This window comes from Seriola dumerili, unplaced genomic scaffold, assembly GCF_002260705.1.
Source record: "Seriola dumerili isolate Sdu_G_001 unplaced genomic scaffold, Sdu_1.0 BDQW01000383.1, whole genome shotgun sequence".
NCBI classification, from domain to species: Eukaryota; Metazoa; Chordata; class Actinopteri; order Carangiformes; family Carangidae; genus Seriola; species Seriola dumerili.
The window spans coordinates 374052-392591 of NW_019174638.1; the positions used below are offsets into that span (position 1 = coordinate 374052).

The following is an 18540-nucleotide window of genomic DNA, read 5'->3' on the forward strand; positions in this document are numbered from 1 at the left end:
ACTTCATGGCTTTCCATGTTACACCGGGTCAAAAGAAAACTCTGCGTCTTTACAGCTGAACCCGTGTTGTCGTTGTTTTGGTCGTCAACAGCTGGAAATACAAATGGGTCAACCACATGAGCCAGGAGACAGGTGTGAGTCAGACCCCCGTACGAGACCCGGTCCAGATCTGTCTGATGGTTCTGGTCTGTGGTCCCTGTGGGAACAACATGAAACGACACCTACGCTGGAAAACAACACAAATTTTCCTTTAACCCCCCCCCCCGCTTTCTCAGAGCGTAAACACCAGTGGCTCATCACATGATGTTCTCCAGATGTTCCACAGAGAACCGACGGCGTGTGGCGATGAGGAGGAAGATGACAGAGAACAGTGATCATGGCGTCCTCTTCGGTTTCTATATTACAGCCGCCTGCAGTGTTCATACAGCCCACAACACCTGAAGGAGTTACCTGTGCTCAGCTCAGTCTGTGTCCACCATGACACAAGGTAAGGAGTGTGTGTGTGTGTGTGTGTGTGTATGATTGTCCATCACCTCTGTACATATGACTGAAGGCTCAGAGTGTCACAGAGAGGCCAAAAGGAGAAGCTAAGCTAATCGATTAGCTAACAGGAAAAGCAGTTAGAAACAGGAAACGGAGACTGAAGGGAATCCAGGTATGTATTCCCATTTTTAAAATATGTATCTATAAGTGGTTTATTTAATGAGTGTTTTATTCATTATTAAAAGTATTTATTTATTAATGGGTGAATCTTTCATTTATGAATCATTTTCACAATTCCTATTTTTAATGCCGATTAAAATATGAAATTAAGGAAATGTTGCGTTACTTTTCCTGTGACATCACTGGTCCTCCGTACAAACAAAACACAACGGAAAATTTGGAGCTTTAATGCTGCTGAAAAGACAGTTTGTATTTGAATTCAGTTTCATCTTAGAGGCGATGTTTTTTCTGATGATCACCGTCTGTCTAGAGCCAATCACAGAGCAGCGGTTAGCCAATCACAGAGCAGCAGTTGTGCCTTCATAAAAAGGGATGATTCTGTGTTTACAGGTTCATCAGACAGACGTGTGAAGTCTTGGTGTATATTCGGATCTTCAGATGCACATGTCTTTATAGGGGTGTAACACAAACACACTGTCTGTATCTGTGGAGGGGAAACCTCAGTGTTTTCAGTCCGTCCTGGTTTTTCTCTGTCTTGTATGAAGACACTAGTTGCCTTTGTATGAGACTGAGAGCGAGGCGGCAGAACAACCTGCTGTTACACTACTTCTACTGAAGTTTAGCTGCCAACAAATAAAATATTTAACCACGTCTGAATGAATCAAATAAGAAGAAGAAGAAAACGAGTCCGTCTCGCTCTGGGCCGTGTTGTGGTGAGGTTGTGGTTTTGATGGGAGGAGCCTCAGGTGAACGTGTCTATGATTAACCAAGGGAAACGGTCCGAATGTGATGATCTGATGAAACTAAATCTGAGCAGCTCCTTCTTCAATATGACCTCTGACCTCTACATCGAAACGTACGATCGGCCGAGGGAAGGGAGGGGGGAGTGAAGATCAGTCTATCTGTTGATGTTACACCCCTATGCACACAAGGTAAGGAGTGTACATGTGTGTGTGTGCGTGTGTGTGTGTGTGCGTGTGTGTGTGTGTGTGTGTGTGTGTCTGGCAGTGTCCTCATAGCCTGGTCTGGGCCTCGGGGATGTAGATCTCGATGCTGTCGGCGCTCTCCGTGGCGGAGTTCTGTCGTACGGACGCGGCTCTCTTGGCGGCCATCAGGCGCTTCCTGGCCTCCTGCCGCTGCTTCTCTGAGCTCTCCAGGGAGCGGTCTCTGGCCAGGGGGGGGTGGTGGTGGGGGCCCTTGGGTGGCTTTTTTGGCACTGGAGGTGGGAGCCGCCTCTCCTGGTGGGAGAGGACGTAGGGGAAGGAGGGTGGGGGAGGGGCAGAACATTTCAGGAAATAGACAGACGTGTGTGTGTGTGTGTGTGTTTTGGTTTGATGGGATAAGTAAAGCAGATTCTTGTCACTCGTTTCAGTCTCTGCTCTTCCTGCTGCTGCTTCTTCTTCTTTATCACATAAACTCTTCTTCTCTGTACATGGATCTACAGCTACAACTGCACCTCCTGTCCGTTCCTCCTGTCAGACGTGTGCTCGTGCGTGACACCGCTCTGCTCTCATACATGCAGATATTTTAGCGTTATAAAAGGCAATATTTTAATTCTTTGCATGCAAGTCTATCTGGTGGCAGGATCTGTATTTTTTTTATTTAACTGTACACTGACGTGGCTCCACTTTCACTGTTATGCAGATTATGCAGGTTTACAGGGTCCGACTGTCCCACAGCCTCTCTCCTGCAGATCTGTCTGAGTAACTTCAACCGTGTCTTCATCTAAACCATCGACTCGTCTTCTACATCATGTTCCCACCAGGATGTTTAATCTTTACATCAAAACTTGTATGTTAGATCTGATCAACTTATATTTATTAACAGGTTATGTTAATGAGCTTTTAAGGTTGCAGTAATTAAAACTCTACTTGATTCAGACTTCCTCATGGCCTCAGACGATGGGCTCGTCTCTACACTCGTCCTACTAGATCTTAGTGCTGCATTTAACACCACCGATCATAGGATCTAGAGGAACCGCACAAGGCCGGTTTGAGTCAGACTTATCAGATAGATTCCAGTTTGTTCATGTTAACGTTGACTCATGGAGTTCCACATGGTTCTGTGCTTGTGGACGGATACTTTCCACCTTATATATGCTTCCTTTAGACGGTATTATCAGGAAGCGACAGACAAATGTCCGATGTTACGCAGACGACACCCACCTGTATTTATCTATGAAGCCAGATGTCTTGACCTGGATGACCTGTCATTTTTAAACTGATGTTATTGTACTTGGCCCTAAACACCTCAGAGATACATGATCTGATAACATAGTTACCCTGGGTGGCAGACAGCACAGAGCTATGAACATTAGACCCATGCTGTCATAAACCAGATATATCCTTTAAGAAGGTGAGCACACTCCATTTACAGGACCTAAAGCCACCAGATATCAAAATGTAATATAATTTAAATTATTTAAAAGTCTGATAAAATCTTTATTGGACCTGAAACTGCCGGAAAATTTATAAGAAAAAAAAAAGTTTTATTTTTAAGCATAGTCCAGCAATTATGTCGTTAATTGACTGTTTTCAATTAACTAAACTTTAACAAGCTTTCTACATCTGTGGTTAGTCCTCTCTCAACTACTGTAGTTACCTGTTTACCAGGTTAAACAGGTAAAGCAGCTGTAGACAGCAGCTAGTTCTAGTTTTAGCTTCCCTGTCACATTCTGCATTCACTTATTTATTGCTGATTTTTAAAACGGTACTCTGCGCTGAGCTGAGTCAGGAAAGACGAAGGTAACCTCTCGTTCATCGCACCCATGTCTTCACTGCTGCTGGTTGTATCTGCCTCTTCTCTCTGCTCTTTGAGGGTGTTGCTGCTGCAGTTAGTGAATGTGTTACCGACGTCCTGTGTAAAGAGTGAGCTCCAAAAACGCAGAATGTTCTTTTGGAGAAGGAACATTAGCCGCTCTCCCTCCTGTCCATCGTAACAACACACAGAACAACAAAGCCACACACGGTGAGGAGGCTGCAGCCGGCAGATGGAAGGAAGGAAATAAGGAAGGAAGGAGGGAGGGGAAACATGGACGGACGGATGGAAAAACAAGACTTGATGGATCTACGGAGGCCCAGAGGTGTCAAAGGCCCTGTGGTGTTGGCATTGCAGTTATGCTGACTGATGCATGGCTGTTTGCAAGCGCCTTCACTGTCAACACAAAAAAAGCACAAGAAAAGAAAAAGACAACAATGAGAGCAGATGAGGAAGCGTCAGAGTCAGTATTCAGCATGAGGCAAAATCACAACAGACACTGCTGAGAGCGACAGAGCAGGCAGACGACACCTGAGACACACACACACCTGAGCATGAGCAGAGGGAAAAGTACCTGAGCTAACCAGGGCGCAGGTTTGTATCTACGGATGACGGATATTTGACTGTTTGGGTAATTCCGATGTGCATGCTGATTGGCTGAAAGGGCGGGGCCTACCTGGACGCTCACGTCATGTACAAATATCGCACTTACTGCCAGACACAGAGGAGGCAAGTTAACCCTCTGAGGTCGACGGATGTTTCCATTAATATCTTTGTGATAACACAGAGAAGTAGAAATCTTGGTAAATGTTGTTAGAATCTGTCGACTTGCCACTTCCTGTTTCATATTCTTACGAGATCGTACGCGACTCAGAGGCGGAGCTACAAGGCCTCTAAGCAGAGTGACAGTCAACATGTTTCATTTTAGGCATTTATTATCCATTGATCTGCTATTTTACTCACACGTTGCTCTGTTTTTATGAACCTAAGACAATTCATCCACATCAGTAAAGGTTTGTTTTCACAAGAATTAAAAAAAACTGGGCTTCAATTTTTCAGCATTTGGTCCAAATGATGTTAAGAGGGTCAGACATGATATAAGGAGCTGAGAAAGTTGTGAATATTGTGATATAAAACACTCTGGTATGATGTTATATGCGAGTATCTTAAATAATAATGTGGAAATTGAGAAAATACTCTCGGACCTCAGAGGGTTAATGCTGCCCATGGCTATTCCAACTTCTTGGCTTTTATTTTGAAATATTACCTTTACTTCCTAGTCACCTGACTACCTTTCTTCTTTATTCAATTCAACGAGCAAAAATGAAAAAGAAAGGAATTTGTAAAAAACAGAATCTGATTGAATTTGTTGATGTTTTTTTAATCTTTTGTTCTGACAATAGAACCTTGTTTTTATGTTTTTACTCGTCTGCACGTTGATCGTTTCAGTTTTAAATGATCGTTTCAGTTTTAAATGAAAGCGTGTCAGTGTGGACGCAGCCTCAGAGGAAATGAGATTTGTAAGTGTCTTTGATATGAGAGAATAACAGCTCAGTGAGCGTAGATGAAACATCCATGTCGCCCGTGAAGGGAAGGAACCAGCTCACATTAAACCCTGGTGTTATTCCCTGGTCAGCTCGGCGGCACCCGAAGCTCGAGTGTGTTTGTACCTTTCTCTCGGGGGGGTCCAGGGGTCTCCAGTTGTTGGCTCTGAGCTGGTGAAGCTCATCGAACTTCAGGCTTATGTTCTCGATCGACAGCTGCAGCATGTCCCAAAACCCGGCCAGGTCCGAGGCCACGGGGCGGGGGTGGGCGTTGGGGTTCTGCGACAGTAGAAGAAGAAGAAGTTTCACAGGTGAGAGGAAAGAGGACGAGGAGGAATGGAAGTTGTTTTTAGACGTTGGGTTTGTGTGAAGAGCAGAGAAGAAGAAGAAAGATGAAGATGTGATTTACAGGTACATCATGAGGAGAAACTCGTGTTCATCAGTATTTAATCTGATGTTTGATTCCTTTCATTCATGAGTTTATTTCCCACTGACTGAATGTTACTGAAGTTAACTGCTGGACCTGACGGCGACTGGAGACACTGGTTAACTCCAGGTAACTACCTGTCATTTCATCTGTTTAGTGCAACAGGAAGTGTTTCCAGGGGGACACTAAAAAAAGTGATGAACCAGGCTGGGGCGCTGTCTCGGTCAAGTTCATTACTTCATTTTTTTGTCCCCCTGGAAACACTTCCTGTTGTGTCGCGAGTGTCTGCAGCTCATGAGTTGATGTTTCCTGAAGTTGTCTGTGTGTTGAGCTCTCTGGGCCGCCGTAGTTCAGGGACGACGCACATTCATCACCCGCCATCCTCAGGTGTTTGAAACTCTCCGGGAAATAAAGGTGCAAAGAGACGGACGAGGAAGTGACGAGAGAAAGACTGGAGCAAACAGGAGGAAGTGAACGTGTGAACATCAGTGTAAGTGACTCACCAGGTTCTCCTCACACAGCTCCCGGAACTGCTGAAACTTCTGAGACATCAGAAGCTGAGCACTTCCCACAGCACTCCTCATCTTCCCCAGGACTGTGAGCAGAGACAGAGACACAGAGACAGAGGTGAGACGGAGAGACAGAGAGAGAGACAGAGAGACAGAGACACAGAGGTTAGACAGAGAGACAGAGAGACGAAGAGAGAGAGAGACAGAGGTTAGACAGAGAGACAGAGAGAGAGAGACAGAGGCAGAGAGACAGAGACAGAGAGAGAGACAGAGACACAGAGGTTAGACAGAGAGACAGAGAGACACAGAGGTTAGACAGAGAGACAGAGAGAGAGAGAGACAGAGGCAGAGAGGTTAGACAGGTTGAGTCAACAGCAGCTGGTGGTTCAGGTTAAAATGTTTCCTGTATTAAACCTGACCCAGGATCTGTGAGAGTCTGAACCTGAACCATAAACCATGTGGATGTTGAACTGAGATCAGATATTTAGCAGGAAAACAAACAATATTTAAATATTTAATCAGGTCACATGTTTTTTCTTTTCTTCCTGTTTCCTATAAAACAGTGAAACCTGCTGCTGCAGTTTAGTTTGTATAGAAACACAATATTCAGGAGGTTTGTTTAATCATCTATATGTTCTGTTGTTATATTCTCCTCCTCCTCCTGCTCCTCCTCCTTCTGCTCCTCCTCCTCCTCCTGCTCCTCCTCCTCCTCCTACACCTGTAACCTGGACATGATGAAGACATGATGAGGACATGATGAGGACATGATGAGGACATGAGGACTCAGACACGTACTGTCCTCAGGCAGGTCGTTCTCCCGCTGGTCCAGCTCCATCTGCCGACACCAGCCCTCCATGCGGTCGGTCTCCGCCTGCAGCAGCTTCAGGAACCAGCGTCCGTCTCTCTGACACACTGAGCGCTGCACCACCTGCCGTTCAAACAGCCACCCATGAAGAGACTCACCTGGACAGGTAGACTGTACACTCACAGTGATGTAACAAAGACAATAATGTGGATACAGTCACAGAGTTAATATTATATTGATTGATTCATTTTACATGAGCACCCCCCCCCCTCCACAACTACAGACACAAACTGTAAGTTTTTATTAAACATATTATCGTAACTTTTAAAATCTAAATAAATGATAAATAAAAATTATATACAATTATAAATACCAAAATAAAGCAACAAGAAAAGAAACAGTCTCTGTCTCTCTTTATATTAATAATATTAATAATAATAATAATAATAATAATAATAATAACAATAATATTAATAACACAATCAAATTAATAAACTGCACAAATCCTTCATCCCACAAACAGATAAACAAGAGAACTTAACCATTACACTATTACACTCTTCATCTGAAGCCTGACGACCTTTCCTTGATGCAAAGTCATCAATTATCACCAAAATGATATACAATCATAAATACCTAAATACAGTGACAAGAAAGAAAATATTCTCTCTCTCTCTCTAAGAAAGAAATAGATATAAATATAGATATCTATATAAACATGACACACACAGACTCGTTTATTATTCTTAACGATTTCCCACAACCCAGATTCTGTGTGTGTGGGGACGTCACAGGAAAAATAAAAAAGCATTTCCTTGATTTCACGTTTTAACAGACATTAAAAATAGGAATCGTAAAAAGAATTTATAAATGAAGGATTAATCCATTAACAAACAGGGATTGATGTGAACGTCAGGCTGTGAACGTCACGTCCCCTCGACTTACTCCCTCTGAGTCATGGAGCTTTATCTCCCTCTTTATTTCTGTCACAGCAGCTCGGCTCTGATCACACGACAGCTGTGTTAGCGTCGTCTAATTGTTTGACGGTTCCTGTTTCTGTTGTCGTCTGCAGCTCTTCTCTTTACAGCCGGTAACAACAAACGGAGCGGAGCAGACAGCGAAGCTTCGGCGCAGGAGGAGACCTTGGTGTAAGTGCTACCCACTACATCCATTCAATAAGTGAAGGACATCAGGTAAGGAAGAAGTGCTTCAGCTGCCTTTCATTGTGCCGTCCTGTATCGTATAACAACAGCAGAGTGGCTGAGGCTTCGTTTACACTCGTCACTTCAAGTGTCTCACGTCCAGAATCCAGATTTAACTTCTACTGAGACACACGTATGAAATGTCATCAGGTTTGGACCATAGACTGTAAATAAAGATGGACATCGCCTCTGTGACCTCACCCACAGGTTTCTGAAGCTCAGAGTGAGCTGCTCCACCGTTGCCATCTTGGCAGTGTCTGACTCCGCCCCCTAACTCCCACATAATCCAAAAATGGTCAAAGAGGCAGGGCGTGTGTGGAGCTGAGACTTGGGTGCATACACTCTCGTTAGCATTGTTAGCACAGCTGGGCGTCATGCTCGAAGGCTAATCCAAGGTGAATTCATTTACTGGCTAATTAGCTAGTAAACGAGCTAAGCTAACATTCGAGGTATATGATGAGCACAGACAGATACCTGCTAATTAGTTACTAAAAAAACGCCGAGCAGACAGCTAGCAAACTGTGACGGCACCCACCTGTCACTCAAAGAGGCCACGCCCTCAACTCTCTATAACTTTAGTCCTTAATAAAATGTGAACAGGCGAGTTATATAAACAGGTGTCATGAAGGAGGAAATTATCTCTAGAGACCAAAACTGTCTTTGTACGAGGCTGTAAACAAAAGTTTTGACCATGTAAACCAGGAGTCAGCGAGTCAGTTTGTCCTTCAGCCAACTTTTTCTAATCCATTAGATGGCGGCCAGAAAATAATCAAAGGCTAATTTAAGATATTGATCTGGTAAAAAGATCATATGATCATCTTTTTGGGTAGAATCACAATCCATCATCTGCATTCTGTTTTCTGCTCTGATTTTATTCTGAAAGTCCTGACAGGAAGTTGTGATTCTTTCCGCTGCTTTGACGCTTCTTTGGGATGTTTGTGAGCTCGTCCACAAACAGCCACATATTAAATGTTTGACTGATTTACTTCATGTTGCACATCATATATCTGCTCCGTCAGAGGTTTGTCAAGCGAGCAAAAGAACCTTTGACACTTCCTTTCAGAACTTTTCAGAATAAAAGCTCACAATAGCTTGAAATAAAGCATTAGCATTTATTTTCTTGGCAAAATCTATAAAGAGGAAGTGATTCTGCAGGTAACTGTTGCTGTTTTATTTTAGATTTTAAAAAATTATCTTGTCAAAATAAGACACAGAAGGGGATGAATATTCTTTGTCAGGACGCCTGACGGATGTTGTTCCTCTCTACCACATGAATATCTGTGTGTTCAGATCATATCCACGTACCTCCAGTATAGTGGAGCTGTTGAAGTTGACATCGAGGGGGTCGTCTGTGACGCTGTCTATCCAGGGGTCTGGAGGGGGTAGGATGGACGGGTCGAAGCCCACATCCTCGTAGTCGTCGGAGGCACAGGCGTGGTAGTGGTTCCCTGAGCCCTGGATGCTGACGGTGGAGGTGGCGGCATCGCGGGAGTATTGACGAGAGAGGGCACCAGACGACAGCACCTCCAGGTCGGTGTCTGGGGAGTCCAGAGGGGTGTCCAGCAAGTCGGGCATGTCCAGATCTGCCTGGATGGGGTGATGGATAAATCTCAGTGACTGGCTGAATGAACCATGTTTGGTACCGAGCCTGTCCGATAAAAGTTACAGTTCTGAACAAATAAAAACTGAAACACGTGTAAACAGATGTGGAGGGGGGGGGGGCTTTGGACAGAGTGTTCCACCTGACGTGTTGGGTAACTCTCTGTTTTGGTGCTTTGCTTCTTTTGCCAAAAGGCGTCTGTTTCTACGTTATTTCTTAAATTCATCTGTTAAAGGGAACTGACATAAAGATAAAACCCAAGTGTTTTACATCACAACTTTCAGATCATTCTCAGCTCTTTCTATAATGATATAAACTGATCATTTGATCCAAATTCTGAAAACTTGACGCCTAGTTTTTTAAATTTGTCAAACATTTTGTGAAAACAAACCTTTATGAATTGTTTTGGTGCTTGAAATGTTTTCACCAAAGTCTCTAGGTTCATAAAAATAGTCAAATATATGAGTGAAATATTGTCAGTGTCTGACACTCTACTTAAACCAGATTTAGCGGCTCTGAGTCACGTACGATCTCACAAGAATATGAAACAGGAAGTGGAGAGTTGACAGATTCTAACAACATTAAACCAGATTTCTGCTCTGAACTATCACAAAGATTTTAATACTAACATCCGTCGACCTCAGAGAGTTAAACTGGTTCATGGTTCTGTTCTGACTCTCAGCTCCTGGTTCAGGTTTAAGGTCCTGGTCCTGCCCTCTCCTCAGGAATCATATTTTACACCTTCTGAACTTCGATCACAGTCTCTCTGTCCTTTCTGTCTCTAAAGTAATATTCACAGCATGTGCATCAGGGTTCAGGTTTATCCTGGATGAAGCCCAGATCTTTCCCGCCCTGATGACCACGTGTCCATCGCTGGGTTCAGTGGAGAGTCAAGGGAAGAATCTCCACTGTGAGGGAAACACGTCATCTCTGGTTCAAGTATCTACTATCAGGGACGTCAGTGAAACACTCGACCTTCAAACAGAGAAATGACAGGACTCGTACAGACGTTCACTCTCAACAATAAGAATTGAAGAAATGTAGCAGTTATGAACCCGCATGTTGCAGCGGAGGTTATTCTCACACTACACAGAGGTCAGATCGTCTGTTATTAATAAATGAAGATTTTTATTATAAGCGTCAAACACCTAAAGGAGCCCAGTCGTCACGGACAACTTCCACTACATTTCATTAAACCATCAGTTTGGAGATAAATTGTTAAGAGCAGTGAACAGACAGGAGAAACACACAGTGTCACAATGAGAGGTGTAACGTCACAGCAGCAGGTGAGACTTACCTGAACAGCTGCTGTCACACTGTTGGAGCGCTGGAACCGACGATACCTGAGGAAAACAAACCATCAATACTCAACTGTCACATTCTCACGTTTCTCCTCAGTGTTAATGATCACTGTGAGCACCCACAATGCAGCTGTGGACGTCTGTGTGTAACGTCTGAAACAGTTAAATAAAATAACTATAAATAAAAAACATAAGCACAAATATGTACATATGTATTATATAAATATATAATTAAGTTGAATGAAAACAAAAGATGAAATATACATAAATGCTGCCTGTATAACTTGACCGAGCACTTCCACTGTGTTATTGCTTCTGAATAAAAGTTTTCATATCGGAGAATAAATGCGCCGATACCAAAATATTGGTCAGGCTCTAGATATTATTAAAACGCCTTTATTTAGTTCGGGCATATTAGAGTAAAAATCCAGAACAAAGATCCAAAACAACAAAGGGAGTGAGCTTTCGACCTCTACATGGTCTTCCTCAGTGGGTGTGTTGCTCTTGGTCGAGGATTCTGCTTCTGATCTTCACTGATTCATAGAGAGGAGGGAGTGTCCGCATGGCTTCATCAGGCCACGGCCTTCAGCACACATGGTTCCGGGCGTGAAGCGGTTGGACTGAGAGTCAGGACGTCCGAGTCCAAAGCAGTGATTCTCTGATGGGAGCTGAACCCGAAGGCAACACTCTTGATTTACCGGCCGACATACGTTCCAACCATCGCCGCCATAGTCGTGAGCTCTGACCACAAATGAATGCGATCTGATCTGATGAAGACGTCTCTGGGGTTAGGGTTACCTGGGGTGGACTCATCACATCCCAATGAGCCTGGGAATGTTTTAGGATGTGCAGGATGAGGACGTCTGGGCCGTCTCACTTTGCCTGCTACACTCAGCAGCGTTCATCAGAATTCATAGCGGAGGATAACCTCGGCAGATGAGCGCGTGGGTGTTTGTTTGTGACCAGAGAGAGAAATAATTACACGACAGTCGGAAATGACTCAGCTAGATCTCCAAATCTGTTCAAACCGGCGTCTGAAGGAAGACACACCGCATGTAGCATCAGTGACTGAATATATCATCTCATCAGATTACAGTGTTTAATCATGGTGACTAATTAAAAATCATAAATAAAAGCCAGTGATGTCAGCAGTGCATGAAAAGATGAAGAGTCCAGTCTCTCCTCAGGGTTAGCCCACGTTATCATGAAACAGCAAACCAACAAAACTACCAACAACACATCCGTTAAAGGCTCTGACCGTTTCCTGTCAGCAGCAGGAGGGCATCCGTTTATAATACAAGAGGTTATAACACGTCCTCTGAGCAGCTACGTCTTCAGGACAGACTAGAGGCTACAGTGATGAGACGCACATGGGGCTAGCTGGTTAGCATGCTAACTTCAGTAGATGAAGAAGAAGTGATAGAGACAAGAGTGAACAGTGGTGTTTGTTTCCACCTCTGGAGACAGATGTTGGTGAGTAAAGGAATGAAGTTTGATGCTGAACTCACAACATTTCTTCTTCTAGACTGGTGAGTAAACAGCTGCTAATGCTAACTTTAGCTATGTAGCAATAACAAAACATACAAATAGCTCCTTTAACTCAGTAACATTAACCAAGAACATCTAAACCAGCTTTTGTGAACCGTATGTTAAAATATGATGGTACTTTTAAGTTACATGGTGTTTTGGATTTGGTTCTATTTTATAACAGAACTAGAACTAGAGTTGAAGGAGCTACTTGTAAGTTTTGCTATTGCTACATAGCTAATGTTAGCATTAGCAGCTGTTTACTCTCCAGTCTAGAAGAAGAAATGTTGTGAGTTCAGCATCAAACTTCATTCCTTTACTCACCAACATCTGTCACTAGAGGTGGAAAGCAGCACTCTTGTTTTGCTTCTATTTCTATCACATCTTTTCTTCTACTGAAGTTAGCATGCTAACCAGCTAGCCCCGGCTCATCTCATCACTGTAGCCTCCAGTCGGCCCTGAAGAAGTAGCTGCGCAGAGGACGTTTTATAACCTCTTGTATTTTAAACACAATGATGGCAGTTGTAAAGACTGGTAAGTAAACAGCTGCTAATGCTAACGTTAGCCATGTAGCAATAGCAAAACTTACAAATAGCTCCTTTAAAATCAGACGGTTAAGGACTCAGAGGCTTGTCCGTCCATCATAAACTATGGATGTATTTCTGTTCACAGTCACCTGCTGCAGAGTGTTTTTCTTCATCCTGTTGTCCAGTGTTGCTTCATATTCACTGCAGACGTTAAACAGTCAAATCTACCACAGAAGAAGAGAAGATAAAGGAAAAACATGCGCCTCACCCTCTTTCGTCCTCCACCTGCACCCCCACAGAAGTGAACTTGGACGGGTCCTCTGGATCTGGAACCTCCTCTGGTCCATCCACCTGCAGGAGACAGACGAGGTGAATCTGCATCCTGTGTATGTGACTCACGCCCGTCACTTCCTCCTCCTCCGCACCTGCCTCATAGATACCTGGATGCCTATGGAGAGACATTTTCCCTTCCTGAGTGCTTCTTTCCTGTAGTCGTCCCGGTGGTCTTCTACAAGCGGCCCCCGGCTCAGGACTGAGGGGGCGGCGGTACTGACCGTCATGGTGCTGTTGCTGACATGCTGACTGGCTGGTCCATGGACCTGCATGTGAACAAAGAGAGCAGACAAGACTCAGAGAAAAGCCAAATGATCAAAGTTCCAACCCATTTCAAACCTGCACAATAACAACACGTCACTACCGAACAATGAAAAGCACTGACCTGTGCATTGGCAGCTTCTATGGCAGCCGTCAAGGCCTTCATGCTGTCAATGCTTTCTGTTGAGTTGCTGAGCCCTGATTGGATGGTCATGTCACCCCTGGGTCCCTCCTCCTCCATGTATGCATCCTGGTCGGTTTTAGAAAACATGGAGCAGACGTTGAGCTGTTCAGGTGCCCTTTAATATTCCAACCTGTCACTGATGCAGGTGAGCTGGACTCTGACTCTAACAGCAAAGGATCATTTCGTGTGTAAATTTTATTTAATTTTGTGTTTGTCTCTGTTAGCACCTGCGCTGCTCTCATCTTGATTTCAGGTGCAGCCACTGAGCTGAACTGCTGGATGTGTGATGTGTGATAAATGATGCTAAACACCGAACGCTGGTCGAGTTGTACAAACTGACTCTTTCCATCGGAGTGTGAAACGACAGGTTCTCTACTGTCCAGTCACAAGAGTATGGTCCAGAGAATTACAGTTTAAATGTAAACACTATATAAGCAGAAGTAAAGGGACTGTCAGTCACACTGCAGTGCTAACTATCTAAAGTTTGCTAATGTTAGCCACACTAAGCTACTGTCATGGCTGAAGTCAAGAGTGTTTTTGCTTATAATCTGGGTTTTATGTTTGTCAGAGTTTTTTATTTAATCATGGTGGACAAAAAACACCATGTCTGTAGATATATATATATATATGTATATATGCATGCAGACACTATATTATATTATTAGTAATTATGAACCTACTGTAGATCTAAGTTGAAAACATGTATGTGGTTTATTGATGCTCTTATTTATTGATTTTTTTAAACTATGATCTTCTGTTGTTTTGTGAAGAGATGATTATACGTCCATAACTATTGATGAACACACAATAAAATGAATCATCAGTTCTTCCTCTGTGACTGATCTGTGTATGCACTAACACAGGGCAGAGCCTTCAGCCTCTGTTACACAATGAACGCACAAGAATTCAACAGAACATTTAAAAGCATCAAATTGGGTCAGAAAATTCATCAAAGAAGTGGTTCCTAACCTGTGGCCTGGGGCCCACTGGTGGGCCGCCAAGGTATTGCAAGTGGGCCGACCAATCATTTAGATTCAGAAACAACACAATTTTTTCAATTTTAAACTTTGTTCTTCCAGATGTGTCATGTACGTTAGTTCACAGATAGATGCTCTGATGTTCTCTAACTACACTCGGGGCAGATGAACGACGCCGTCTCAGTACCTGTGCAGACTCTGTGCTGCTCTGGGCTGTGATGGAGATGTAGGGCTTGGAGGCCGTGGAGCAGGTGGAGGTTCGGGGTGGCACCGGTGGAGGGGTTTTCTTATAGGTGGTGATGCAAGATGAAACTACAAAAGAAATCAGAAAGAAAGACGGAAGATAAGATACGTTACAACTCCATGCTGTCAGTGTTTGACGTCACTCACATTAAGTTTTCACCGGTTATTTTACTTTGAAGGCGTGGCTCCACATACAACTGTTACCACGGCAGGAGGCTGTGGAGGTGGAGGCAGGTTCAGACGCAACAAACATCACAATCTGAAACACACTCACATGAGCAAATGCAGCAGATATGTAAACGTGGGTCTGAAGCTCGTTTTTAAAACGTGACGATCGGCCATTGTACCATGAACAGCAGGGATCGTTGAACTGAGGCTGAACCCGAGCTCCTGCTGGGGTCACCATCGCTTTCCTGTCCAGGAAATTTGAAATTCATCTAGTTGACCTTGGAGAGAAATCTTTTCAGCCTGGCCTGGACATGTGACGATCCAGCACACACACGGTAACAAAACGAACCAAGGAAGTAAAATATAGAAAAGCCGCCCTATTATTCTACATGATATCCTACTATAAATAACATCTGAGTCAGTTCTTCAGCTTCAAAACTCTCACCCTACGCTACGCCTGCTGCTCACGATAAGTGACGGACTCCTCAACAGCGTCACCAACAAGAAGGTCAGACATCATATGTCCCGCCTTCTTTTCTCCCGCCAACTCCAGGTTTAGGTTCATTTGATTCAGGAAACGGGCAGAATTCAATTTGCTTTAATTGACTTTCAGTTTCCACGTCACAGTGGAGAAGATTAGAGGGGGGGGAGTTAAATTCATGATAATTACCTTGGTTCAATTCAACTGTAATCCCCCTCTGTAGAGTGGATGAGTGAAAGCCTTGTTGGATTACCGTTGCTTTGAAAGCGGAGTCATTGGTGGAGCTGTCACTAAGCATGCACACCACCTACAGAACATCCATCTCTTTTCTTTCATTCATCCCATGCTGCAGTGGAACAACCATTTCCTCTTATCCATATCTGCATTGTTTGACAATCTGCAGCCATGCTACGCACTTAGCCAGTGGCTACGAAAAATCTAAATATAGATGTGAAATGACATTTATTCATGCTCATGTGTTCATAAATAACATGCAGCCCGAGGGAGATCTACACCAGCCTGTTAGATATGCAGCTAGCTGCTGACGCTCTGCAGGGACGAGAGCAGCTACAGAAACTATTCACAGCCACGTAGCAACAGAGCAGCGCAGCTCTGTCTCTCACACAGACATTAACAGTCACCGCTGAGAAGACCACATGTTAAAACTCTTTGACCTCCAGGTCTCATCAGTAGGAACCCGGTTCTCCACAGAACCGCACTGAAGACTGTTAGCCATGTTGATGACGTGGCTTCAGGGATGAGGCGTTGTTCGGTCCGCCTCAAATCTCTCAACAAGTCTTGGATGGATTCGTTTACACATTCACGTTCCCTCAGGATGAACTGTGACAAACTTTCTGTTTATCAGCTCAACATTTTGGTTCACAACCAAATAAACTAACGACATTCCCGTCAGCCTCAGCTGTACTTTCTAACAGTTAGCATAGTTTAGCATGCTAACACGCTAAACTAAGTTGGTAAACATTACGTCTTCCAGCTCATCCTTCTCTGGAACTGGATTGGGGCAGATTTCTTCCCTACATCATCATCTATTTATGAATTTAGCTTGGGGATAAATAAAGTATCTATCTATCTATCTATCTATCTATCTATCTATCTATCTATCTATCTATCTATCTATAAGACTTTGATTACCATGGCAACAGAGGATAAAAGAGTCTCCAGATGGCCACGATCAGTCACAATAGTCACTGAACAGTAAAGCATTGTATAATATGTGAGTGAGGCCTAAGGAGAAGTCCAGAAGAAAGAAAACTCCTTCACACTCCTTATTGTGTACACTGATCTAATTCTATTATACTGAACATAATAAATACTGATGTTTGCACGAAATGCCATATTTCATTATCCTATAAAATGATATAATCTGAGCCTGATGACGCAGAATAAACACTGCTGCATACAGAAGAGCAGTGACGTCATGTCTGACAGGTTGGAGGCCGTCAAAAAACTGTGACCGGTGTTGTTCAGACTGTTGTCGTTCTGTTGCTCCTGTGTATTAAAGTTTGACCTGATTGCGTGGTTTCACTCAAAGGAGAGAAACTTGAGGTTCTTTCAGAAAAAAACTTAAACTGTCGCCATTAAAAGACGACAGAACATAAAAACACTTAACAGGAAGTGGAACTTTAATTTGTCATATTTCACCGTGGGGACTTCAGCAACATTCATGAACATATCAGTGACCAGACGAGTATCGGCTCCATGGTCAGACTGGGAAAGAAATTCAGCTTCGGACTGATCCACTGGGACCGGCCACACGGACGACACTGACGGAGCCAATAAAGACTTTAAAAACTTTTTGGATGTTTTGACGGTCCACCGGCCGACCGGGATCCAGGCCGGTGGTCCACATGTCCAGTCCACCTGTGCTCTGGTCTCATCTCTTTCTTTGTCTTTTTAATCTAAACACTGTGACCAGATTGTTGTCGTACTGTTGTTCCTGTGTATTACAGTAGTTAAAGTTTGACACTGTGTGATTTCACTCACTGCCGCCATTAAAATAAAAACACTAAACAGGAAGTGGAACTTTAATTTGTCATACTTCACAGTGGGTACTTGGTAAATTAAAGAAAAGATTCAGCAACATTCACTAACATCTAACACTAACGTCTGTCTGTGTCTCTAGTAGTTTTGCTCCTGTTGCATCATGGGACACACTGCAGTAGGAACGAGCTCACTCATGTTGGTCTCCTTTTGGGTAACAAAGAAAAGCTGTTGTCAAAGGCTGAGTGCAGCCAGGACGTTGTGTGTGGAGGGAAAAGTCTGATTCAGTGCCAGACTCTGTGATCTGTGTGAGAAACATCTATTTTTGGTTTTAGTGGGAGTTACACTCTGGAACTTTTTCTTTCTTTTGTCTAACTTTATGTAAAACCAGGCAGGTCCCATTGAGGCGGAGGAACACCTGCAGACATCAGCTGTGTGCAGCTTCATGAAGTCTCTGAAGGTTTTTACGGTTCGGTATCATTGTGCATTTATAGTGACCAAAACTAGTGCTGCAGGACAGAGGTATTGTCATTTAACACTTGTGTTTCTGTGCAGATTAAACACAACAACATACCAAGTGTTTCCAGGTGCTGGCAGGTGCGTATGTGACACTTTCCTGCTGCTTCCTGTCTGAGCCCTGAGCTACGCTAACCACGTCCGGTGACGTAGTATAAAGAGAGACAAAGTCCACGTCAGGAGGAGGAGGTGGTCGACGGATGAACGTGACACACGTGAAACCAGCAGTTTATTGTATATCATAACCACGACAACAAAGATGATGTAATGTTGAGGAAGATTTAAACCCAAATCTTTTTCTGAACCCTAACCAAACCATGACTGTTATTATAGTAACCATGACAACTGAGGTCCTGTACGCCCGCTGCTGTAGGGGCGCTATTTCAGAAGACACTCCGACGATGGGTCGAATCCAACAGTAGAAAAGAACGACCCGTGTGGAGGTTCAGGTCTGAGGACCGGTTGGACATTGTGTTGCTATAGAGACGCTCTGCACACATAGAGGAACGTGCTC

At 43.7% G+C, this 18540-nt stretch overlaps 1 protein-coding gene across 1 annotated transcript in view; it reads right to left on the bottom strand.

Annotated features, from left to right (window-relative positions):
• Window positions 1-1676: 1676 nt before the first annotated feature.
• LOC111233284 (disks large-associated protein 1-like) overlaps window positions 1677-18540 on the bottom strand; it is a 41007-nt gene continuing 24143 nt past the window's right edge. The window contains exons 5-14 of the mRNA XM_022761061.1: window positions 14805-14929; window positions 13581-13706; window positions 13303-13461; window positions 13131-13213; window positions 10805-10850; window positions 9243-9494; window positions 6696-6828; window positions 5895-5986; window positions 5091-5243; window positions 1677-1901 (exon numbers count right to left, since the gene is read on the bottom strand). Coding sequence (XP_022616782.1) covers window positions 1677-1901; window positions 5091-5243; window positions 5895-5986; window positions 6696-6828; window positions 9243-9494; window positions 10805-10850; window positions 13131-13213; window positions 13303-13461; window positions 13581-13706; window positions 14805-14929 — 1394 coding nt within the window. The remainder of the gene's footprint in view (window positions 1902-5090; window positions 5244-5894; window positions 5987-6695; window positions 6829-9242; window positions 9495-10804; window positions 10851-13130; window positions 13214-13302; window positions 13462-13580; window positions 13707-14804; window positions 14930-18540) is intronic.